A 25,804-nucleotide genomic window follows, 5' to 3' on the forward strand; every position below is an offset into this window, starting at 1 on the left:
TCAAAATTATTTAGATGTTACAAGTTCCCTAAATGGTGTTTTCCGCAATATCCTGCATTTGATCTATGACATAACAATAACCCAAATTATTTGTTTGATTTTGATTTGTGTCCTTTAGCAATGCACACACCAGCCCCAACAGAGCTCTTTATTTCAGGAGCTATTCCAGGTTCCAGCCCCTTCCCCTCCGCCTCAGCCCTTTCTGCATACCAGCATCCTGGCTCTTTCTCCGGTCGCTCTTTCACTCCCTCATTATCCCTCCAGGACACAACAACCTTCAGCCCAACTTCCAATGGTTTGTTGTCACCCCATGATCCCCTGCTGCACATGAAAACCCCCTCCCAGTCAAGTTTAGGGTTTGACCGCCTGCTGTCTTCTCAGAGTAGTGCTTACCGAAGCTCCCAGGAACTCCAAGCCCTTTCACAAAACCATGCCCCACCCACCTCCAATTGCCACCTCCCCTCACCCCAGTTTAACCTGTCTTCCCAAGTTCATACTCAGTCCCCTCAGCTCTATAACACCTCCATGTTCTCCTCAACACCAGCCCTGATACCCACAACCCCTTCTCAGTCCCTTCCATCACAGGACAGGACTATTTCCCGCCAGGATACGGTTATAAAGCAGTATCAGCGCGCGTCCATGTCTAATTCCGCAACACTTCCACTACAGCAATATCTTAGCTGTGGTGGGTCAATGGCTTACCAGCAAATCCCAAGCCAACACCGCCATACTGGTGTGGCCTGTAGTCCATTGGGGGAACAGAGTCCAACCTCAGATCCCAAACCATCACCACAGTCAGATCCACAGCCGTACAGGCTTAATATTCAAACGGTCTACCCTTCTTCTTCCTTCAGCTCGGCTTCCTCTTCATTCGGCGCTAAAGAAACCAAGAGTTCCTCGAGTGGCTATTCCACATTACATTCAGCATCATCTTCTTCACAAACCTCACACACACCTCCATCAGCTTCGTCCAACTCCACTTCATCATCTTTAAATCCCAAGGCCAGCACTGGAACTTTGTCTGCTCCCTCGCGTCAGCAGCCTCCACCTCAACCAACATCAGCACCACCTCCTTTACCGGCAGTGTCATCAGCACAGTCAACTCAGAAACCATGTCTCTCTGCGTATGGCTCTACATCGGTAGCTAATTCTAACCAGACCCTGCCAGGCCGGACAACTCTGCAGCATCAAACCCAGTCTTACTCTCCGAATCAGCCGGTATCAACTCATATGACTCAATCCTGTGGGGGCTTTGGTTCCCCTCCTACACGCGATATCAGCTCTGGAGGAGAAGGCAATGGAGGAAAGGCTTTCAGTGATTTAGCCTCAGGTGGACGCTCTTTCTCAGCAGAAATTGTTTTTGGGGAATCAAGTTTTAGTTTAGCCTCACAGAGAAGAGCAGAGAGCCCTTCCTTAGGTTATGCTAATGTTGCAGGATCAACGGGAAGTGGTGCATCTGTGGTTTCCACACTTGATACCGGACTTGGATCTGCAGGTTCAGGAAGCGGGGTCGCTAGTGTTGGCAGTGGAAGCAACAGTTCGTACCATTTGAATGACTCTAGTCCGTCCCCTTCATTAAGTTCTACTGTTACCTTTCCTGGGTTGTCTCCTGCTTCGTCTAGACCTGCACATTCCCCTGGAGGTTCAGGGGCCATTAAATACCTGCCCCCGATACTGTCACCCACATTTATGCCATCCTCACATCAAATTACTGAAACTAATCAACATCCCTACCACTCAACTCCATCGAAACCAAAAACTCAGAACAACGTACTTGGACTCGAGCGCTCACAAGAGGAGGAAGAAGATGATTTTCTTATCCAACAATTACTACATACACAAAATTCAACTTCCCATTCAACCCAGCATCATTCAACTTTGCAGATACCACGCCAACTCCCAATAGCTGGAGATACAGAAAGCAAGGTTTATAACATGAACAAGACGTCAGAGGAACGTTATCACCTTCAGAGTGTCATTCGTACAAATAGCACAGCTGGCAGATCCGACCCTGAAACATCTGTTAATGAAATTACAAATGAAATAAATAGGCAATTGGAACTACCACAGAAGAAGGAACAGCAGACCAAATCTGATTTGACAATATCGCAGTCTACTTCAGAAGGAACAGGTTCTGTCACAGACTCTCTTTCCCTTAACAAACAATCCCACCAATCAGAACACAGCCCCTTGGTTTCTGTGAGTCATTATGGGAGAGGTGCCCCTTACACCCAACACTCCCATTCTCAACATACCCACCATATTACAAACCCGTCACCTCATTCTCAAAACCAACAGCAATATCAGCAATCCCAATTATCTCGGCGTACGCCATCCTCCCATAACTCTCAGCAAAATCATCCTCAAACACAGCTTCCTCACGTGGAGCTTAGAAAGCCTTCAGACATGACAGCTAGTACCTACTTGTGCACTGCAACAGATGTGCAACAGGGAAAACAAAACGAGACGTCGCATCAGATGTTGAATTCGCCACCAGACTTTCTTCAGCAAACTCATATGCATCACAATGTCATGTCTCGGGCTAAAATGGACCCCCAGCAAGCACCGCAACAACATCCTTTGAGCCAGCAAGATCTAATAAGCCTAACAAAGATGGATTCTGATACACAGAGTCAGTCCTCACAGCTGCAACTCCAGCTACAGAATCAGAGTTTGGACGTCCACTATACCCTTGGAGCACCAAGAGATCAAAGCAGAATAAAACAGAACTCGGTTCCCCCACTGGATACCTTGGACCAGCCTCTGTCACAGCCAAGGAGGCTAGATGATAGAGGATCCCTTGACAGACAAGGCATCAGGATCAATGCTAACATTACTGAGAATGATAGCGTAGCTGAAGACAGGGACAGACAACAGCATCCTTCATCCCAACATCATCCTCAACAAGAAGCGTCAGGGCTTCAGAGTTTTCTCTCTAATCCAGATATGGGTTTATCCACCTCTTCTCACTTGCATCATGTCAACCAACCTCAGGTGCATACCCATCACCGACAACAATCACACAACCATCAACTATCCCAGTCTCACTTAGCTCATCCACAGTCACATCGGATATTGGACACTGTGGGAACCCCCCAAATCCTGCAACAGTCCCACCCAAGAGAGACAGAAAACCATTTGTCACACACGCAATTGGACGGACTTAAGCCAAATCAGTTTGGCACTGTGAACTCTGTTGGAAAAGCAAGACTAAATCAAAATCAGCAAACGGAGCAATTTACTTCATTAACATCTATCTGCTTTTCTGACTCTCTCCTAAATGAAGAAGACCGTGCTTATTTTACAGGAATGGACAATATGTTTTCTTCAGAAAATTATAAGTCCAGTTGTGCTGGAAATTCTGTTACTGGGCAGGCTTCTCAAGAAAGCATTAACCGAGGTCGTGGGCATGAGAGTATGGATCTCCTGAAACCAAGGAGTGGCGGACAACGTTATGGTCTGGTTGGTCATCATGAAGATCAAAGTTACGGACAATACTGTCACAGTCTATCTGGATCAGGAAATGCAAATATGAATTTAGATCTTGATTCTATGAAGACCCATGATCTGCCCTCAACTGTGAATACAGATCAACTTGGCCTCATACACTCCCAGAACTCTGCTTTGGGATTAAGTCCTGCTACTCATGACTCGGTCAACAAAATGTTAGGATCTTCGGGAGTTGTTGGCGGCTCAAGTAATAGTGGAATGACATCAGCTATATTTTGTTCTTCCCGACCCAAAAAACTTCTTAAGACCAGCTCTTTTCATGTGCTTAAACAGCAACGTGAGCCCCAGCCTGTATCAAAGAAAAATTATGCACAAGAATATGAATTTGAAGATGACGAAGGTAAAGCTGATTGTCCCGCTGATATACGTCTTAACAGTCGAAGGCTTCCTGATATGCTCCCGGATTTGGTTTCTAGCTGTCGAAAATCCAGTGGTGGGTCAGGAGTCAGTGGACTCAGTCCACTGATGGGTGACATGGACTACTGCAGTCCATCTGGCTTTTCTTCCGTGCGACATTCACAATTACTCCCTCCCCAAGATGGCCCAAAGAAAAGAGGAAGAAAACCAACAAAACCAAAACGTGAAGGCCCTCCTCGCCCACGAGGTAGACCTCGTATACGCCCTCTTCCAGAGCCTTCTTACTGTCGAGGCCTGATGGGATCGTCAGCCGGAGAAAGTCGCAGGGGTCGAGGAAGGGGAAGAGGACGAGGAAGAAGGGTGGAAGACCTCATGGAAATTCATCAAGATATGAACAAAGCACACAACCTCCCGTATCATCAGCAGCAGCAACAGCCGCAGCAGCCTCCGCAAAGCTTCAGCCAACCGCAGAATCTCCCACTTGAACATCACGGACAGCGGCTAGCCCACCACGATACATCACAACAACAGAAAGGACATCTCTTGCATCATCATATCCCCTCCTCCCACCAGCAAATGCATCACCAACATCAGCAACACAGTTACCAAGAACATGTGCGGCAACCAGCCCAAAATCTGCAAATGGATCCTGGCAGCCCTGTTAAGGTACAACTACAACTAAAAGGGTATTATTGGATCTACCATGAATATCGTAAAATTAAATCATAGTTGATGGTGATAAGTATACTGCGTATTTATGGTGTTTCATCACAGCCACTTTAAAGATGGTTAGGAAAGAAGGAATTAGTTATCCGTGTCAGGCGTGTTACTGGAAAACAGTAACTAGTAATTAGTCACATTTACAAGTTACTTCATTTGAAAGTAATCCAGTCACCCCTCTGCCCTGATTACTGTCACCAAAAAGGAACACGTTGCTCTCAAAGTATCTAGTTACAAATTACTGTATACACTTGCATAGAAGTCAACCATCTAAAACTGCGTAATGAAAGTCACATAATAAAAAAAGCATACACTATCCTGCGAAAGCAGAGAACAATTCTCATATTCTTCTGCTCATGCAACTTGAAATCTTGCAACAAACACTTAGCTGAGACTCTCCATATCAATTTTGTCTCTGGGCTTTAAACCCCTCGAAGATCTTCATTTCTGGATACTGCCCAAGACTCTTGTTTTGTTTCTCTAGGCATGGTGCATTGCAAAAATAACTCCATGGGGAGAAATTCTATGTCCTTGTCATCTGTGCTTGAGGCAGCATAACTATTCATTTGCACTTTATAGCGAAGTAAACATACCCTTCAGTGACTGTTGCTGGCGGATCAAGGGTTGTATGCGACAACCTGATTATTGCAGGAATATTCAGCATTCTGCATTTAATGATTAGCAGAATATGCAGTAAAGAGCCATGTAATATGAACAGCAGAATTTTAAACTTGTTTCAATAACGGACTTATTAACGCACTCGTTACTGAGAAATGCAATTGGGTTCAAGAAAATGTTAGTCCCAACACTGTTCATGATTCAAATAATTAAAAAAGCACATTCCTTTTTCCAAATAAATTGGCTTACTTTTGATTCTATTGGTGTTTATCCATCTTCCAGGTCACACGTATGGGTTCTGCTATACCCCTATCAGAATCTTTACTGAGGAATGATTCACTGTCGAGCACAGATCCTTCTATGTCTGATGGATCAGTGCCCTCACTGGGCACCAGTTCTGGACCCAGTACCAACATGGACATCAGCAGGAATGAGCTTAACCAGGCACAGGTGCATCATGAAGATTCAGGAGAGGTATGATGTCTTAGCAGTTCAGTTGACTTTAACTGACTAGTCACAAGAAACATTTATTTTTAACCCCTTTCACATTCAGACTAAAGTTCTGTCTTCACAATGTCACCAGTCACTTAAATACATCATACCACATATCATTGGAAAGCCTAAACTCTTGGGATTCATGCCCATTTCACAGAAACGTCAAGATCGATTTGGTATAGCTCACCAATAAACTGCTCTGGTAGTCAGCTGAAGAAAAGAGTCTTCTCCAACATGGCCTCTTTCACGACAGTGCAGTGAATCCAACCGTGTAAAATATTTATTCCAAAACACAAGATAATGCCGCCGGAAAAAAAAAAAAAATCCGCCTAAAAGCATTTCTGCATTATTGGACATTCCTTGTTGTAATCCATTCCCCATAAATCCCTTTCACATGTAAACAAACTCATAAAATTATTTCCAATATGGCCTTGGCCTCTGACACCAATCTTGACCAATTGCAAGCTTTTGTCATGGTCCACAGCCTGTAATAGCCTATAAGGGCCTGTTTTGAAAAACAAAACAAAAACGATATGCATTACTTTGGCTCCAAATTTCTTCAGCCAGTCTTAACCAATTCAAATGATCACTGACTGGGGCGGCAGTAGCTCAGGAGACACTAAACTCCTAATGCCTCCAATAGGCAGGTAAGCGCCTTGCATGGCTGCCTCTGACTATCAGTGTGTGAGTGTGTGTGTAAATGTGTGATTGTAAGCATATCGTAAAGCGCTTTAGAAATGCAGACCATTTACAATTTACCATTGACACATTTGTTAGTCAACGAAATTTTGAAAGTCGAAATATTCATATTTATGGGTGTATCAAAATCAGAGACGGAAATAAATGCATAATCCCACTCCCGATCCATTTTTACATATGATTGTCATACGCAAGTGTGCACAATCAGTGATAGAGACGTGGAAAGTGAAGTCAAACATTTACAAGTCTTTTACAATGTCGAAATTATTGCCCAAAGTCAAAAACATGGTTGCACTCGTCGTCTCCTAATGGACACTTTTGGAGATGCCTAGACATACCCTTAGAAAAATGACTAAAATACAATATTTGGTTTTTCAGATTGAGATCAAATTTGTCCTGGAACCATGTAAGACTTCGTGATATTGTCCCAGATGTTTTTAAGCTAGGATGCCCACGCTACACTCATCTGCAGGCATGTCAGGCAGGCAGAGATTCTCCATCGGTGGGCACTGACTATCTCTGCCCCCAGTCTCTGGTAACGCCCCTGACTTAAATGAATCCCGTTCAAATTTTACTATGGCTGTGTGCAATGTGTGACCAAAGCTAAGAGTGTCTCATCTCCTGTGTCAAATTATTCTCAACAGCTGGAGGGCGAATGAGGTGGATCTTTTACCGGGGAGTGGCAAAAGGACAAATACATTTGTTGTGAGAAAAAAAAAATCAATATTAATTTTGCTTTAAATAAATCCTACAGAGGTCATGTTATGTAATTGTGAAATTACAGTTTTCCTAATTTAAGCATGTATTATTCTTCCTTGGGGAATAATTCTGTTCGGAATACATATGACTTTGTTATTTAAACAATATACGGCTCTTATGGTCTAGGCCACAGGCGTCAAACATGTGGCCCGAAAGAAGCACAAGAGAAAAATGAGTTGCAATTTCAAATATGGCCACTTGATGGGACCAAAGCCAGGCGCACTCACAGTGCAGCTGGAGCTGTATTTCTCTCTCCTTCTCTCTCTGTCTCTCTCTCGCTCTCTCGCTTTCTCGCTCTCTCTCCTGCTCTCTCTCTCTCTCGCCCCCTCTCGCTCTCTCTATCCTTCCTCTCTCTGCCTTATCTCTTTCTCTCTTTCTTCCTCTCTCATTTGATGTATTTCTCGCGCTCTTTCTCGCTCTTTTTTCTCAGTTTCCCCTCCCTTCTCTCTCACCCTCCATTTTTTTCTTTCTGTCTTTTTCTTTTTTTTGTCCACCCTCCTTCTCTCTCATTTGTTTTTCTGTCTTTCTCTTTTCTCCCTCTCTTTTACTTTCTCACACTCACCTCACTCTTATTCTTGGTCTTTCTCTGTCTCTTTTTCTTTCTTTTGTTCTCTTTTCTCATTCTTTGTCTCTATTTTGCTTTCTCTTTATCCCTCTCCCCTTGTCTCTCTTACATACCTTCTCTTTTCATTTCATTCTCTCTTTCCTTTTCCATATTTTTCTTTCTTTCTTTCTTTTGCTTTCTCTCTTTTTTCTCACTTTCTCTACCTATTGTGCTCTCTCTCTTTTCTTCTTTCTCTGTCTCCCCTGTTATCATTCTCTCTTTCCCTTATCTCTCTCTTTTTCCGTCTCTGTTGTTCTCTCTCTCTTTCTCTCTCTCTGTCCTTCTCTCTTCTTCTCCCACAACCAGTTTCTTTATCTTTCTCTCTTTTTTCTTACTTTCTTTCCCTAATGGGCCCTCTCTCTCTCTCTTGTGCTCTCTCTTTCTCTCTGCCCTTTCTCCCTTTTTGTGTCTCCCTTTACTGAGTTCTCTCTTTCCCTCTCCCTCTTTTCCTCTCTTATTATTTTCTCTCTCCCTCTCTCATTATTTTCTCTCTCTCTCTATTTCTCTCTCTCGCTTTCCTTCTCTCCCTCTCTTTTCCTCTCTTTTCCTCTCTCCTTCTTTCTCTTTCTTTATCTCTTGTGTTCTTTCTCTCTTTATTTATCTCTTTTTATTTCTCACTTTCCTTCTCTCTTTATTTTCCTTCTCTCTCTTTCTCAGTTTCTTATTCATCTAGTCCGCTTGCCCCACCTGAGATTTTTTTTCTAGCAAGTGGTCCCAAGATGAGTTTGACAACCCCCTTTTTGTCATTAAGTATGTGATTTTTTGACTTTGGTTGCAAGAAAACACCTTCCCTTTCCAGCGGAAGTCCAACTCTTTTACAGTTCTGTGACAATTTGTGCAGACATGTACTCCCTGTGGCAACTTGGTAACCATGGTTATAGTGCAGATTTTTTCCATATGTGCTGCTAGGAGGGTTATATATTCTTTTCTTTTTATATTGTGCATGTACAGGACAACCTGATAACTAAAAAGTCCTTTAATGAGCCAAGTAATTAAGTTATCTCACCCATCTCATCATTTTACTAATGTTTGACATGAGCACAGTGCAGTCCTTTTAGAAGAAACATCATTTTTCATCCTGTACTGGATGGTGTGTGTGGAGAGGGAAATCCACCCTTTACTTTTATTATGTTTGAAAATGATTTTTTTTTCTTCTTGCAACACAGAACGTGTGGAAGAAAGAGATGGAAGATCCATTGAATGCTGAAGGCTGGGGCACTATGCAGAAACTCTCTGATTCTGTAAGTTCAGTCCTTCATATTTCAGCCTGCTCATTTCTTTAGGGGATTTGAGACATAATTGAAAACCAAACAGTAGAAGAACACGCGCATTTCGTGCTAGTTTTTGACCATAGAAATTTAGGAGGAACGAAAGGTTTTAGCTGACTGACAGACAGTTTTCTTTGACAAAAGAGAGGAGAGAGAGCACTGTTACCAGGGTAGCCGTTGCCATGGATACTGTATTTTTTCCTCCACTTCAGGATCCCTGCTGCCACCTGCTGTCTCCCTAACCTTATTACCTGGTGACACAAAATGATTACTCATTAGTTAAATTTGCCATTAGTCTCAAAGTTGCTTCACCTCATGGGCGCGACAAGCCCATTTTGTGTGAACTTATTAATATTTTTGCTGGGAAAGCTTTTTCATAAACAAATATATTTACCCCTGTTTGAATGGTTTTATACTCTTTAAAATAAAGAAATGGGGATTCCATCTACTTGTAAACAATATCTTTTTATTCATGAATGGATAGCCTTTGTGGATATTGGCTCATTCACAATCGGTAAGTATGTTTTGGGTTTTAAATTGTGTAATTTGCGCATGATTGATTTAATGGAGTTGTTTTTTGTTTTGTTTTTTGTATTTTAAATGTTGGACTGATGTCAAGCATTCAATCAGCTTGTTTTGTAAATGGTTAAAACGGTTATACCTTTTTGTTTCAGGCCTGACTTCCCGCCTGCCTCTAATTTCTTTAGCTACAAAAAAATTCCACATTTGACGTGTAGAAGAAATAGAAAGCTTCTTAGACCCACAAGCATATGAAAGAGATAGGCAATTACCGATACCTGCAGTGATATCAAGCTGATTCAAGGTCGAGGTAATAGTTTAAGACCGAGCCTGAGTCTGGTTGGGCCTAAAATGTCAGTTTGGGTCAGGCTGGGCTTCTCTCTCACTGCCTTTTTTTCTTTGTCTCTCTGCCTTTCTCTTTCTCAAAGATCAACACTAGACTGATTATTGCTGCTGTGGCTAATGGCTCAATTTTCAACCTGTCAAAATGACACACTTCCTTAAAATTTTCCAATCACCTCTTAAAGAAATACGTCAAGTATGTAAAATTGTTGGTTAATCTAACTTCTGAAGACACATAAATATAAAATGTGTAATTTTATAGGGTTTTGTTCAACTTTGATATGGTCACTAAAGACAGGCTTTAATTTGTGATCATAGATGACCTCTCCTCTGTCAGAACCACAGATACAGGACCCAATCGCGTGACGTTCTCACACAAGCCTTTTACGGGAAATGATGAGACATGCACGTTAGGAAGCCCGTCTGGCGTGGAAAGAAGGGAAGCCAGAGATCGACGAGATCGATAACAAAAATAAACAGGAGAAACTAGAAGGAAACAAAAACTGCACAAACTAAGAAACAGGACAAAAACAGAAGGAAGCCAAACTGGAACCCGAAATAAAACAGGACCAAAATGAACGGGAACAATAACAGACTGGAAACAGGAAAACAGGACCGAGTCAGAACCCACCTCTTGTGAGGCAGAAGTTCGTTTGACGGGCTGACACTGAAGCAAGAGAGCGCTGGGCTTTGTCTAAACAGAAAGTCAATCTCTCAACGAGCCGCAGCTGGGGCCCTACGGGCGGGGCTAATTGGGCACCATGGCAACCGTGACACACACGGGCGCGGCCAATTGGGCACCATGGCAACCGTAACAGACACGGGCGCGGCCAATTGGGCGCCATGGCAACCATGACAGAACCCCAAGGGATGGCTCCAGAAGTCCCAAAACACAAAATACAGTGTTCGACTGACGACCCGGGCTGGCGGACGGACGAGTCACGCGGGCAGATAGACAAGCCAGGCAGGCAGACAGACGACTCAGGCAGACAGACTGAGGAGCCAGGCAGGCAGGCAGGCAGGCGGACAGGCAGACGGACAACTCAGGCAGATTGACAGACAACTCAGGCGGGCCGACGTGCGCAGCAGAGAGGCCGACGGGGACCGATCGGCGGCATTAGCTCAGGAGGTAGAGAGCTCGTCTCGGGATCAAGGGATCACAGGTTCAAATCCGGGCTCCTCTGTGTTACATGTCGAAGTGTGCTTGGGTAAGACACTGAACCCCTAATGCCCCCAATAAGCAGGTTGGCGCCTTGCATGGCTGCACGGCCGCTATGTGTGAGTGTGTGTGAATAGGTAAATGTGAAGCACATTGTAAAGCGCTTTGGAAAGTCTTCATTGCCTTGAAAAGTGCTGTATAAATCATTTCATTTTCATTTCCTTTCATTTCATTTCATTTATCGTCGCCATTTTCCCGAAAACCCCATTCGAGGCACAGCAATTCCCATGGCGGGCGAGTCCGTGGTGCGAATGGGCAGGAAATGCGACAGCTCGGCAGGAGGAGAGCCCGCGGGAGGCGGGGCCATTGCCGACAGCCGACGTGACAGAAGCTCAGTAAGCTTAGCTACTTTCCCCTGCCGACGCCGCACGATCTGTTCAATTTGCTGGAACAGCAGCTGAATGATGGTGACGTCACATGACAGCTTTCCCCAATCCGCCCTTGTGTGAGCGTTCGCTGGGTCCATTTTGTGGTCAGCCCGTACTGTCAAAACCACAACAGATACAGGACCCAATCGCGTGACATTCTCACACGAGCCTTTTATTTTACGGGAAATGGGGAGTCATGCACGTTAGGAAGCCGTTCTTGCATGGAAACACGGGAAGCCAGAGACCGACGAGATCGATAACGAAAATAAACAGGAGAAACTAGATGGGAACAAAAACTGGATAAACTAACAAACAGGACAAAAACAGACAGAAACAAAAGAACCCGAAATAAAACAGGACCAAAATGAATGGGAACAATACCAGACTGGAAACAGGAAAATAGTACAGAGTCAGAACCCACGTCTTGTGGGGCAGAAGATCGTTTGACGGACAGACACAGAAGCAAGAGAGCGCTGAGCTTTAAATAAACAGAAAGTCAATCTCTCAACGAGCCGCAGCTGGGGCCGCACGAGCGGGGCCGCACGAGCGGGGCCAAGTGGGCACCGTGGCAACCCTGAAACACACAGGCGGGGCCAATTGGGCACCATGGCAACCATGACACATACTGAGGCGGCCAATTGGACGACATGGCAACCATGACACTCCTCCTCCTGAGTCCTCACAAATAAAGTATGAAATTTCGGGTCTTCCTTCAGGCTTGGTCTTGAGAATCAAGTAATTTGGTTGAGCTTGGGCTGAGATGGGCTTTAACACCCAAGAGCCCGGTCGGGCTGAATATTTTAGTCCCGATCTTACTTCTAATATGAGGCTCAGGAAACATTTCAAGGTATTTCACTCGGCTGTCCTCTTGTGGCATTTTTATGTCAAGATACAAGACAATTGCAAAATAGTATTCGTATAAGTCCTAACACTAGAAGTCCGAGGCATTTTCTTAGCAGATAGCCAAAAGGCTGTGTTATTTAAAACGAACAACTCAACGGCCGATCTTGTCACCATTGTTCTGTAAATGCAGCAAGAAGGGGTTGTTCAAATGGAATGTGGTGGTTGCGGTGTGGATAGATACATAAAGAGCTTGTGCACAGGAAAAAAGGTGAAACTAATCCAGTCAGTTGGAAAAAAATACAACAAATTTATGACAAAAATACTACAAAATTAGATATCAAATTTAGTGCATCACAACAGGTACCTAATTATTATTATTTTGTCTTCATTCTGATAAGAAAATACATATTATAGAAATGCTACAAAACACTACTGCAGTAAAGTAAAGTTATACTATTAAAAAAAAGACTGCAAAATTACTACAACGATACCACAAAAATACAACTAGAGTAATAATACAAAAATATGGGCGGTCAGCCCCCACCAAACACATTACCATGCCAAAGTTTGCCTTATTTGCTGATCAATATTGAAACAAGTCCAGTCGGTTGTCTGTCCTTTGGATATTCTATGTAGAAAAGCTAAATGGCTTGGCTGGGGTACTTCTAGAGTTACAAAATATTCAAATACGTGAACATTTTTCCTTTTTCTCTTCTAAACGCTCCCTTTTTTACAGGTTGATAATAAAGCATTTGACTTCAAACCTGCCTATATGTCCTCCTTTCTGGACTTCCTGAAGACGGGGAAAAAGCGGTCAGACTTGGAACTGGTCAACGACAGAGGTGAGGAGGGTGTCATGGATGCCTGTTCGTCTTTGAAAGGTGGCATCAGGCCCATAACTCCCACACCGTCGTTATCCCCGGCTCCCCCACAGCAGCCTTTAAGGACATTCAGTGAGCAGAGAGGAGACGAAGGGGTGGACCTGGCTCTCGGAAGCTGCCAGAGTCCTTGTAAACCTCTGGATGATGAACTGAAAGGCAACCTGGAGGCTCTACCCTCCTTTTCTTCTGATGAAGAAGACTCAGTTAGTAAAAACCAAGACTTGCAGAAAAGCATCTCGTCGGCCATTTCTGCCCTTTATGACACCCCACACTCTCTGGCAGTTTCTATGGTAAAAGTGCCACAGACTTTCACTCCTCCAAGCCCACAGGAAGCTCCCTCCAGCCCCTTGCCTCCTCCCATACTTCCCCTAGTCCCTTCTACCCCAATGGCTAATGGGGAAGAAGGGATGTTTACCTACAGTCAGCTTCATTCTCCCAATGAGAACCACTTTGTTTCCTCTCCGTCCAACAAACAAGAGGAGAGCAAAAGGGAGCCAAGAGAAGAACACATACAAGAGGAAGGAGCTGTTGGTGAGAGAATTGTGGCTGAAGTACAAATGGTGAAGGATCTTCAGGACCCAAAGCTGGGAGTTCTGCAAGGCTCGGATGTGAAGGAAGAGGACCCACAATCACAAAAGGATATGTCAGCATCTTCCAAAGTTGAAGGTAAAGCTCTCTTCAGACCAGTGGTGGGCAGATTTTGTAAGTCAGGGGGCCGGTTGTTGGGTGTGGGGGGGTGGGGGGTGGCGGTGTGGTGGGTTTTGGTTGGTGCATTCTTCGGCGATGGGGGAAGTGGTTTTGAAACATTTGCCGGGCCGGAGGAAAAGGGTAAAGCTGATTGTGTCACGTGGCGAGGTGGAGTGGAAGGGGTGACCGGACCAGAACGGAGGCAGGAGGCAGGAAGGGAGAACTCAATTGCGTTGACGATCCATAAGTTTTATTTAACAAAATAAAAGTTGTCCATAACTCTGGGACATGACAAAACAAACAAGTTTCTTCCAACTCAACTAAACATGACAAGGCATAACAGAACGGACAATGTTTAAAACTAAAACAGGACAAGGCATAACAGACCGGGGAATATGTAATGAGCCAGCGCCCGCCAAACCCACAACCCAGCCTTAAGTAGCAGACCAGCAATCAGCTGATCTGCTGCAGCTTGAGTTCGGGGGCGCGGCAGACTGGTCGCCATGGCGACCGTGACAGATTGATGTATTAAATGTTTTGTATATGATGATTGAGAGTCTTATATCCAACATATTGGCAAGACCTCTTTGACCTGCTGCCTTCCGGCAGATGCTACAGGTCACACAAAACAAAAACAAACAGACTCAGAGATAGTTTTTTCCCCAGAGCCATCACCACCCTTAACACGCACCGCACAAAAAACTGAAACTCTGCAAACACACTACCTCATACAGATGTAAAATTGTATCAATGCCTATGCTCACTTTGCATAATGTTGCGTATTTTGCACTACCGCATATTGCACTAATACGATCCCAAAACTGTACGTTACGCCCTACATGGCTGCACTTTCTTGTGTAAATATTTTGTAAATTATAACCTTTATCTTCTTTGTTCCTTTATCTTCTTTGATTTCTTTTATCCTCACTGTAAAATGTGACTCTGGAGTGCCATGTCCAATTTCGTTGTCACAAATGTTCAACCCATATTTTAACAATGACAATAAAGGTATATTGTATTCTATTCTACATAAGTCAAATCAATTCATGTTTTTTTGTATAGCCCTTAATCACAAAAAAGGGCTGTACAAATTACATACTGTTATCACACCATCCCCTGAGGTAAAACCTACATGAAGGCAAGAAAAAATTCAAACACCTCAGGATGAGGAAATTAAGAAACCTTGAGATGGGGCCCTACATGAGGTTATCCGAATTCCAGGATGACGGATGTTGCAAGGGCATCAACAAACAATCTTTCGAACAACAAACACGCTATAGAATCTAAGTGTGTTTTAAGCCTAGATTTAAACAGTTTCACTGAGGTTGCAGATCAAATTTCAGAGGGCAGAGTATTCAGAACCCGAATGTAGATCGCTCTCGAACATGCGGATGTCTTTTTGGCTCTTGGGGTCACTGGTAGATCAGCATTTTTTGAGCAGAGGCTCTGAGCAGGAAGAATAGGGTGGAATTTAATCTGAGCGGGCAAATCCATGCATGATTTTGTAAGGTACCAACATAACCTTAACATCACTTCTCAAACTGCCAGGGAGCCAAGGAAAATAGATAACATAAGCCAATCAATTTTTTCTTGTTTACATTTAAAGGTTGTATTTTTTCTATTTGTTTATAAAGACACTCTTTTATCAAATTGTTTTTTTGAGCACTCAAAAAAATACTCATTTACGAATAATATATTTTAATAAAAGTAATAGCGAAGTAACGCCCAATCTTGAGAAGCTAAGCAGGGTCGGACCTGGTTAGTACTCGGATGGGAGACTTCCTGTATTCCCAGGCAGAGCTGTAGATGTGCCGCATGCTCCACTGTGACAGCACTAATTTTGCTCCTCCGGTACAGTCTGTGAAAATTAATTACCCTAAGGGGACCAAATCAATTGAATTATTAATATTTACAGTATATAATTAGGTCCCTTTTTAAGCAGTACAAAACACATCTTTGTAGTAGTAATGTGTTTAATTAGGTAATTGCCTCTCTCATTCAATAAGGACATGGTCATCAGGTCTCAAAGTCTTCTGTCTTGGCAGGTGGTGCAATGTGCTAAAATTAAGTCATGTGATTCAATGCCAGATTTGCCAGTAACTTTCATTAGTGGTGAAGGCAACACAAGACAATGAAGACTTTGTGCCAAGAAGCTTGCTATTCACCATGTGTCCGTGCTGTTGCACAAAACTACTTTCATGTTGGGCTCAAAGGATTGGTAACGCTTTGAAGATAGGGGCATTGGTTGAATAGGTCTTTCATTTTATGCTGTTTAATGTACATTTTATATAATATTTTCTCATTTATGTTCTCGTTTCAATCTTTTTGGAACATACAACACATCACACAATCAACAAATCCCTTGAAAAGAAAAAAAGGATGACACGTTGACCTGTCCACCAAAAAACTTTGGGGTCGTCTTTTATCAGTCATTTAAATTAATTATCATGTATTACATCACAAATTTAACAGTTTCTGATTTTTTGCCCCGTACTTCTTCTCTTTACTCTCTAACAACAATACAATGTGTAAAACAAACAGGTTCATTCCCTCTGAATCTGCTCTAACCAAGTCCGCATTGTTTTTCTTTACTTGCTTTGGACATTTTCCGATGTAAGATGATATTTAAATTTTAGGTTGAAAAAAATAAATCCAAAGCAATAGCACAAGGGAGTGAAGAAGCGAAAAGGGAAAATTCCAGAGCAAGTTTGAGAACCACTTTTTTTCAGAATGTGAAATTGACCTCGATATAGATAGAATATTGATGAAAATACAATTCCATCTATTTCCCCATACTTGAATTGAATTGCCTATAGTGTCATTGATATCAACACTGTGAACATTATATGCACTGAGATTACATGTCACTCCAGGGTAGATGATGTAATAAAGACTTTAAAGAGAAAAAAGAGAAAATACTGTCAAGATGAATAGGCAAAAGTATTTCCAACATATTGTTTAACGCCCGGCCTAAGTTATGATGATAATGCATTGTAACAATACTGCAAATAAGTGTAATAACACTTTGCAGCAACACCTAAAAGTCACAAAGTATATATTTTTGCAGTTTTTTGCAATTACATTTATCAGCAACAATAAAGCAACTAAGTTGCAAGATATGTTTTCACTCTTTGCGCTTTTAGAATGGTGATGGCACTGGGGAAGGTGCCTGTCTCTGAACCTGTTTGTCCTTGTTTTGTAGGACATGTAACGCCTTCCAGAGTGCAACAAGTCAAAGAGATGGTGTTTTTGGAAGTGTCAATAATAATGTTGATGGTTCTGCAACGGTATCGCAAACCGGCAATGTCCTCTAAACTGGGCAGAGAGTAGCCGATGATCTTCTGGGCTGTGTTTAAATCCTCTGTTTTTCCAGTCTGCCGCCATGAAGCCTTATGCCAGAATGTTCTCAACTGTGGCTTTGTACGACACCAGCAGCTTGTGTTCCAGGTTCTTTCTCCTGAGAACTGTCAGGAAGTGGAGTTGGTGCTGGGCCTTCCCCACCACAGCCTTGGTGTTGGCAGACCAGGAATGGCTTTCAGGGATGTGCACGGCCATTAGTTTGAATGAGTAGACTCTTGACAGTCTCCGTAAATGATGAGTGGAACTGGGTCTGTGTTTTCCCTCCTGATGTCGAGTATGACTTTCTAGAATTATGTGGTGTGGAGTATTAATCTGTTTTTCGAACACAATGTCGTCAGCATCTCCAGCCCCTTCCTGTATGCCGTCTCATCCCCATTAGACACTAGTCCCACCAAAGTGGTGTCGTGAGCAAACTTCACAATCATGCTCGTGGGATGGGTTGGTGAACAGTCCAAGGCATACCTGGTGAACCTGTAAAGGGCTCAGCACACATCATTGGGGGGATCTGGAGATTTGGGCAAAGAGCAGCCGATGATCTTCTGGGCTGTATTGATTACTCTCTGTATGTTTTTCCTGTCTGCTATATGCTAAAATGCTGTCCACTATGGCTTTGTGGAAGCTTTTGTCCCCAATTGTTCCTTCTTATAATACTTCAGGAAATTATATGATTAAGAGGGAATATTTGGTATTTCATAAACCTTGAGTAATAAGATTACATTTTGTTTCCAGGGGTGTCCAAAATTCAGAAAGCAGTCCAGATTTGGTTAGCTAAAAATGTATGAAGGCCAACTATTCAGCCTGGCATTCTTTGAACAGTCTTTAATAAATTCACCCCCCGTAAGAGGTTAGCAGTGATTGGCGATCAGCGTCGCCACCTTGTAGCTTGCCTTTGTCGCTTACCTTTGTAGCTTGCCTTTGTAGCTTGCCTTTGTAGCTTGCGTTTGCAACAATTTTATTTGACTCGCAGGGGCTCATGAACAAGCGCCACTGTGCCGTTAAAACAGCTTCCAGTTGCTTCACCTTTTCACAGTGTTTGTTTACAGTAACCTTTATGTCTGACAGCACCTAGGCAGATTAGGCAGACACAGTTGTTACGGATTCCAGTAAAAAAAAAACAACACCTCTCCTGAGGGCTTTCACAATCAACTTTGCTTTTTTTTATTTACAATCGCCATGTCAGAAATGGGGTTGGGTTAGAATTCTTACAGAAAGTCAAGTTTAAGGTGGCCAAAGGGCTACTGCCATTATCTGGTGAATTGGGGATTTTTTTGGGTATCAATAAGAAAAAAAATCATGCTTCGGTCGATTTACTGGCGGGTCGCATATTATCAATTTTATGACAGAGGCTGTGGGCCAGTAAAATTTGTTCCCGGGCTGTAATTGGCCCTGGGGTCAGACTTTGAACATGCCTGGTGTACACAAAATCAAAATTAAAATGCATATTTGACCCTGATAACTAAAGTGTTAACCATCCCAACAAACCATTGGCTTCGTGTGACTTTCCTTCGGTGTTCCGTACTGAAGGTGAAAGTGATTGCCTCCCTCTACCTTTGTTTCAGATTCCCTATCAGGCTCTGTGCTCGCTCCGGCGCCGCTACCTGCATCCCCCTCCGTTTCCCCTTCCCCGGCCACCACCCCTTTGCCCTCACAGCTTCCTCCGGCGTGTCTGCCTGCCTCTGCCAACTCCCCGCCGCCAATCCAGCGAGTCGACACAGAAACTCTTTACACCCCCTGCAAACAGCACAGAGGAGCTCCGACGGCAGGCACCTCCCCGCCACCCTCCACCTCACCTCCAGCCATCCCCTCGCCTCCTCTCTCTAACCTCCCCCAGAGTCACTCCGTACCCCCTCCGTCCACCACACCTCCCCCGTCTTGCTCCGACCAGGATCAGGAACATGAAGCTGGGCGGGAGTCTCCCTCCTCCCCTTCATCTCTTTCACCGTCTGTGTCTTCCTCCCCGCCTCCTTCCCCACCCACCCCGGAGGAGGCCACAGAGGAGGCCCCAGAGGAGGCCTCGGAACTGCAGCGTCTCACTGCCCTGCACCTAGCCAAGAAACAAGCTGATGCTGCCATCGCGGGGGAGAGCGAGGAGGACAGCGAGAGCGGAGGAGAGGGAATCTTCCGTGAACGAGATGAGTTTGTTATCAGAACGGAGGACATCGGGACACTCAAGGTGAGTTCCTCCACACAGCTAACAAATAAATAGCTGGCTATAAATAGCACACAGATTTGGTTTGCATCATCAGATGGCTTTGCAGACTGGCCGGGAGCCCCCACCAATCTGGAGAGTGCAGAAAGCCTTGCTCCAGAAGTTCAGCCCTGAGATTAAAGATGGTCAAAGGCAATTCTGTGCAACCAGTAATGTGAGTTTCTTCATCTAGAGATTTTTCAACCTTTACCATGCTACCTCTAAATACAAGCTTCTATTGATACGGGATCGCCCTCGTAGCTTGAATTGCTCGAGTAACGAGTGAATTTTACCGTTATGAAATAATTCAAAGCTAATTGGCCTGTTCCAAACTTCCTGAAATGATCAAAGAGAATAGTAAATAGCTATGAAACACATCTTCCTGACCACCTTCAAATAGCAATTTAACGTAAATAATACATAATAACTTCAAGGTGGGTTGCTTCATTTGAAAACTAAAACCTGCCATCATGACTTAGAGCCAAAAGATGACAGCAGAGTACCACATGTTTTGCCTTTATTTCTTAAACACGCTCAAATCAACTCTTCTTTTACCATCTTTTTGGGGGTTGTTCCGCTCCGAACAGGCCTGATTAAAGTAAGATAAAAGCAGATAGGCACAATGGGAAAAAACATGAGGTCTCTTTTAACTCACTTTTGCATTGTTAACACATCAATAACAGAGAAAATATTTAACTTTTAACTTTTTGTGTGCCACTCAAACTATGCACCCCACATTTAAATAACATGATATTCAAGAAATAAAATGAGAGTTTATTATGAGACCCCCTATAACACAGGTGTGGTGCGGAGGTGCGGAAGGAAGATGTGGGTGTGTGAGGGGAGTGACGGCGAATGACTTTTAATGATGGGTAATTGTGACCTTAAAATTAAAGTTACTTTAACTGTAAAGGGAACGTGAACATGCTAACATTTTCTACAGAACAACTTTTTTTTTTACAGGTAATTTCTTTATTCATCACTTTCTTTTGCTATTTTTGCTGGACTTGCAACACTATTACTTTCTCCAAGTCTTTTGAAAACAAACTTATCCAAGAAGATTTGGCCCTGCCTCCCACTCAATATGTTAGGGCATTGGTCTCAAGGGTTTTAATTCGGACCGTGAGAATCAGTGAGGGAAGCACAAGAGAAAAATGACTTGCAGTTTGCTGCACCACACACGAAGCAACTGGAGCTGTATTTGTTCCCCTCTCTCTCTCTCTCTCTCTCTCTCTCTCTCTCTCTCTCTCTCTCTCTCTCTCTTTCTCTCTTTCTCTCTCTCTCTCTCTCTCTCTCTCTCTCTCTATTCATTCTCTCTTTATTTCCCTCCATGCAGTTTCTTTTATTCCTCTCTCTCACCCTTTTTCTATTTTTCCCCTTCTCTCTGTCCCTCACTTTCCGTTTCTCTATTTCTTCTCTCTCTGCTTCCTCTGTCTCTTTTCTTTCTTTCATGAAAAGAAAGAGAGAGAAAGAGAGAGAACATGGAGACAGTGAGAGAAAAAGAGAAAAAAAAAAGAAAAGGAGAAAGAGAGAGAGAAATAAAGACAAAGACAGAGAGAAAAATAATTAAAGTAAGAAAGAGAATTTGCAAAAGACAGAGAGAAATAGGAAAAAGAGAGAGTGAAGAAATAGTAAAGGAGAGAAAAAATGACAAAGGGCAAGATGGAGAAGAAAGGCTGAGAAGGAGGGAAAGAAAGTGAGAAGAAATAGAGAAAGAGAGAGAGAGAAAGACAATAAAGCGTGAATAGAGAAAATGAGTGAGAGAGGAAAGAAAGAGTGAGAAGGAGAAAGAGGGTGGGAGAGTGAGGGAGAGAAATGGAGAGAAATGGAGAGAGAGAGAGAGAGAGATACAGAGAGAGAGAAAGAGAGAAAGAAAAGGCGATGAAAAGAGAGAGAGAGAAAGAAATACAGTTCCAGTTGTCTTGTGAGTGGTGGCCTGACTTTGCTAGCATCCAGCGGGCATATTTGAAATATTTCAAACTGCAAGTCATTTTTTTCTCGTGTTTCTCTCACTGTATTCTCATGGGCTGAATTAAAACCCTTGGCGGGCCTAATCCTGCCCTCAGGCCTCATGTTTGACACCTATGATCTAAACTCTTACAAAAAACTAACAAATAGAAAAACAAAGCAGGAGCTGAGAATTCGGTTGCCTTTTAACTTTACAATGGAAATTTTGCAATGAAACAAGTGTGCTCGCCTTGGCTTCTGACAGAGGTTTCTGAACACTGGCAGAGACTATTTCAAGTCCCAATCTGTTCTTATCTTGATTGTGTCTTCCCTCAGTACTTGGGATATTTTGGTGATGCTAAAATGCGATATCAGCGCTTGTACGTGAAATTCCTGGAGAACGTCAACAAGAAAGATTACGTTCGGGTGTGTTCCAGAAAGCCATGGCACAGGGCTGGTCTGACTTTGAGGTAAGTTGGGGGTGGGGGGTGGTGGTTCAATTTATTAACAGTCTATACTACAGAAATGCTTCTATTACAATGATTCTTGAGTGCCTTGGCTAACCTAAAAGGCATTTTTTTCTCTTTGCACTGGCAATAAAAGCAGTTGGGACCTTGACCTTGTTTTCACTTCTACAAGAGATTGGCTGGTTGCCCAGAGGCCACCTGTGGTCTGTACCTAAACTTTAAGTGGCCCCTTGATTTCTAATATTTGAAAGCTTTTTTTAACAAAATATTTTGGGAGTGGGTTTGAGTTATTCTGAGTTATTTTACTACAGTAGACCTTTTCATACTCTCGATTAAACTGTCGCAGATGTTTTTGGTCTATTTCTGTTTTTCTTAAATGAAAGAATTAGAATAGTCTTTATTGTCATTGTGAAATATTGTGCACGGCAAGATTAGACATGGTACTAGAGACTTTAAAGGGAAAAAAGAGAAAAGATTGTGGAATGAATAAGCCAAAATAATAATGATTACCACACAGTGCTAAGAAAAACCGGTCGCAGTTATAATAATGAAAATGCAATAAATAATGAAAAATAGTTCAAATTTGGGATAATGTTTTGCCTGTATGTTTTTCCCCAGACGCGCATCAACAGTACACACCCATGTACCATAGTGCAGGAAGGCCCTGGATAAGCTTTACATTAAAAGTGCAATACATGTACACAAAATCTTATGTTTAAAATGTTTTTTGTTTTATCTGTATTTTTAACATGTATATTTTTAAACCCGTCAAGGCCATATTTTTCCATTTCTTTCAGTACCTTCAAAGGAGGGAATTCACCGGCAAACAAATTTTTTTTTGTTTTTGTTTATTTTCATGATTAAAATAAAATTATTGTATTTCTGCTAGTACATACTTTGTGCTATTTTGAGCATTTCTTATCTATAATCAACAATCATTTGGTGATGATGGGCTGCTATAAACTGCCATGAATTCTGCCGTTCTGCTTTCAATAATGCACGCTCAGTTTGGCTACGTCACAATTGTTTACAAACACTTAGAAGGTATTGGAAAAATTGGCCTTGAAAGTGCTGGAAAAGTGCGAGAATTTGGCCATGGAACAGGTGTACTAACTCTATAAACAGTGGGCAAATGGATGGATCTATGGATGAATAATCTACTTGCCAGATTTTTTCAGTCCGTCTGTCTGTTTTTATTCTCTTACTGACAGGCGCCATTCTCTACCAAAACAGTTTCCCAGCGCTCACAATCTGACCCCTATTTGGGTGGAGAGAGACCATAAGGAAAAGGAGAGACCTAAGGAAAGGAAGGAAAGGGATCTAAAGGAGAAAAAGGAAAGGGAGCAAAAAGAAAAAAGAGAACGAGAGCAGAAGGAAAAGTTGGAGAGGGAAAAAAAGGAGAAACAGGAGAAAAGGGAAAAAGAGAGGGAAGAAAAGAGTAATATGGAAAAAGAAGAGCAAAGTGAGAGAAAAAAAAGGGGGCAGAAAGAGAGCGAGCAAAAAGACAAGGAGATAAATGAACAAAAAGGGAAAGAGAAGGCCTGCAGGGAACTGAAAGAGAAGGAGGAACAAGACAAGGAAGGTCACAGCACTAAGACTGAGAAACAGGAAAAAGAGGAGAAGGAAAGTGCCAAACAAAGGAAAGGGAGACCTGGGACAGAAACTGAACAGAGACGACCAAAGGAGAGAGAAAACGAGTTCGGAAGAGAACCGTTTCAATGTTTGAGTGCCGAGGAGGGAAAAAGGGTTAAGAAGAAGATGCTTTGCCACACCAGAGACAACACAGAACCTCCTCCCAAGAAGAGGAAAACGTGGATTAAGGAGATACCGTCCTCCTCCTCTGAATCGGACTCATCTGCTCCCAGTGAAGATGACGGTCAGTATCTTTTTAGATCAGCAGTGTAAAATCTACAGCCCGCAGGCCATATACTTTTTCATGTGGCCCGCGAAAAGAAATTACTCAAAATATTATGAAAATGATATAGTTATGTTCTAGAAAATAAAGTAGTAAAGAAATGGTGCCAAATTTGTCCCCATTGTCCCTTTGTCTGTCTGCTAAAAAATACTATTACAGAAATACTAGAAAATACTACATGATATCAAATTGAGTGCTTAAGAACTGGGACCTAATACATTTCTTTGTTTTCGTTTCCGAAAAAAAACCCACCATAGAAATACTACAAACACACTACTACAGTAGTACTAAAATACTATTACAGAATTACTACAACAGAAATACTAAAAAATACTGAAGAAATATGACAAAAATACTACTGCTTAATACTACCAAATTTTACGATGGAAATACTTATACAGAAAGTCTCCAAAAATAGCACTACAGTAATACTATGGGAAAGAATTACTACATCAGAAATATTATGACTAAAATACTATACTATAAAACTACTACTACGGAAATATTCCCAAAAACTACTGCAGAAATACTACACGAATGGTACTATAGAAATACTTGTACAAAAATACTACAAAAATAGCACTATACTACAGCAATATGGCCTACAAGATTACTACTACAGAAACATTACAAAAGAAATACTACAAAAATACCACTACAGTAAATATTATTACAGAAATATTACAAAAATACTATTACTACAATAGGACATTTACGACTCAAATATTACAAAAATACAATTACAATAATGCTACAAAAAAATAGATATTTTTCAAAAATTCTACTGTGGAAAGACAACAAAAATAGGACGGAAATACTACTAAAGATAGAGGGAGAGAGAGGGAGAGAGAGGGAGAGAGGGGGAGAGAGAGAAAGAGAAAGAGATGGGACTTAATATATGTTTCCAAACCAATTTCAATAAACAAATCTGTTTAAAAAACATTATAAAGAAATATAACAACTAGATGTATGCGTGTTTATTCACGATTGATAAAATTGGATAGGTATCCAGGATTGGCACCTTGACCAAGTGTTTTAACCCAATGTGCCCCCCTACTCCAACTAGTTGCCCACCCTTGCAACAGATAGGTATCCGAATCCAGAACTTGTGTTTTCAATTCCAGAACCTTTGCGGGTCGGCCTAAACACCCCGGTCACGCCAGAGATGTTTCGGAGCTATGTAGAGATGTTGGTCAGCACGGCGCTTGACCCTGACATGATCCAAGCCCTTGAGGACACAGATGGTGAGAATTCACGGAACCTATGGCCCGCGAGCCGGATATGGCTCTTTTCACGACTACCTGTGGCTCGGAGATAAAACGCAACTCGTGCATATTTCCTCTGTACGGTTCCATTCGATATAACCTCAAATTCGAGATGGGGCGGGGCATGTATATTTGAAGCAACGCTGATAAAACAAGCTGTTTGGTCCAGTTCAAAAAGAAATTTCATGCATATCATACCAACAAAGAACATTTGCCAGACACTTGGTTTATCTACACAAATATCTGAAGAATTAAAAAAAACACTACATCCTACTTCATTACTATGTATACAAACAACGATTGTTGCTATTGGACTTGCTGCTGCTTGGGGTTGTCCATCGATTCGATGATGACCATCTTCTTTTAATTGTGAGTCTGCTGATGTTTGAAGAGTCCGATCCTGGATCCACAGATGCGGTTACAGACAGAGCATGTGAAGGGGGTGCTGGGGGGAGCAGGGGTGGCCTGGCGAGCATGTCTCTTTGCACGCTTTGCTGCACGGTGTTGCATGCGCTGTTCCTCCATGTAATCCACTCCATGTGAGCAGTGGGAGCGCCAGAGGTCTCGGCAGGAAGCAAGTTCCTCCAGTGAGGAGGGGTTTATCCGACATCTCTTCAGGATGTTCTTCATTTGGTCTTTGAACCGCTTCTTCTGCCCACCAGCACTGCGTTGGCCTAGATGTAACTGACCATAGAGGATACGGCGTGGCAGTCTGTGGCTGGGCATTCGAACAACATGCCCCAGCCACCTAAGTTGGCGTTGGGCCATAATGG

The 25,804-nt window shown here is 42.7% G+C and overlaps 1 protein-coding gene across 2 annotated transcripts in view; it reads left to right on the forward strand.

Moving 5' to 3' along the window:
* Positions 1-25,804, forward strand: part of LOC148373227 (proline-rich protein 12-like) — a 58,824-nt gene that overhangs the window by 8,250 nt on the left and 24,770 nt on the right. For both annotated transcript variants that reach the window (XM_088336840.1, XM_088336921.1), the window contains exons 4-12: positions 119-4,533; positions 5,488-5,679; positions 8,929-9,003; positions 13,058-13,868; positions 18,809-19,422; positions 19,496-19,612; positions 21,721-21,854; positions 23,063-23,727; positions 24,891-25,010. In XM_088336840.1, the coding sequence (XP_088192966.1) occupies positions 119-4,533; positions 5,488-5,679; positions 8,929-9,003; positions 13,058-13,868; positions 18,809-19,422; positions 19,496-19,612; positions 21,721-21,854; positions 23,063-23,727; positions 24,891-25,010 (7,143 nt within the window). The remainder of the gene's footprint in view (positions 1-118; positions 4,534-5,487; positions 5,680-8,928; positions 9,004-13,057; positions 13,869-18,808; positions 19,423-19,495; positions 19,613-21,720; positions 21,855-23,062; positions 23,728-24,890; positions 25,011-25,804) is intronic.

The sequence above is a fragment of the Urocampus carinirostris genome, chromosome 1, assembly GCF_059441175.1.
Source record: "Urocampus carinirostris isolate Australia breed hairy pipefish chromosome 1, RoL_Ucar_1.0, whole genome shotgun sequence".
Classification (NCBI taxonomy): domain Eukaryota; kingdom Metazoa; phylum Chordata; class Actinopteri; order Syngnathiformes; family Syngnathidae; genus Urocampus; species Urocampus carinirostris.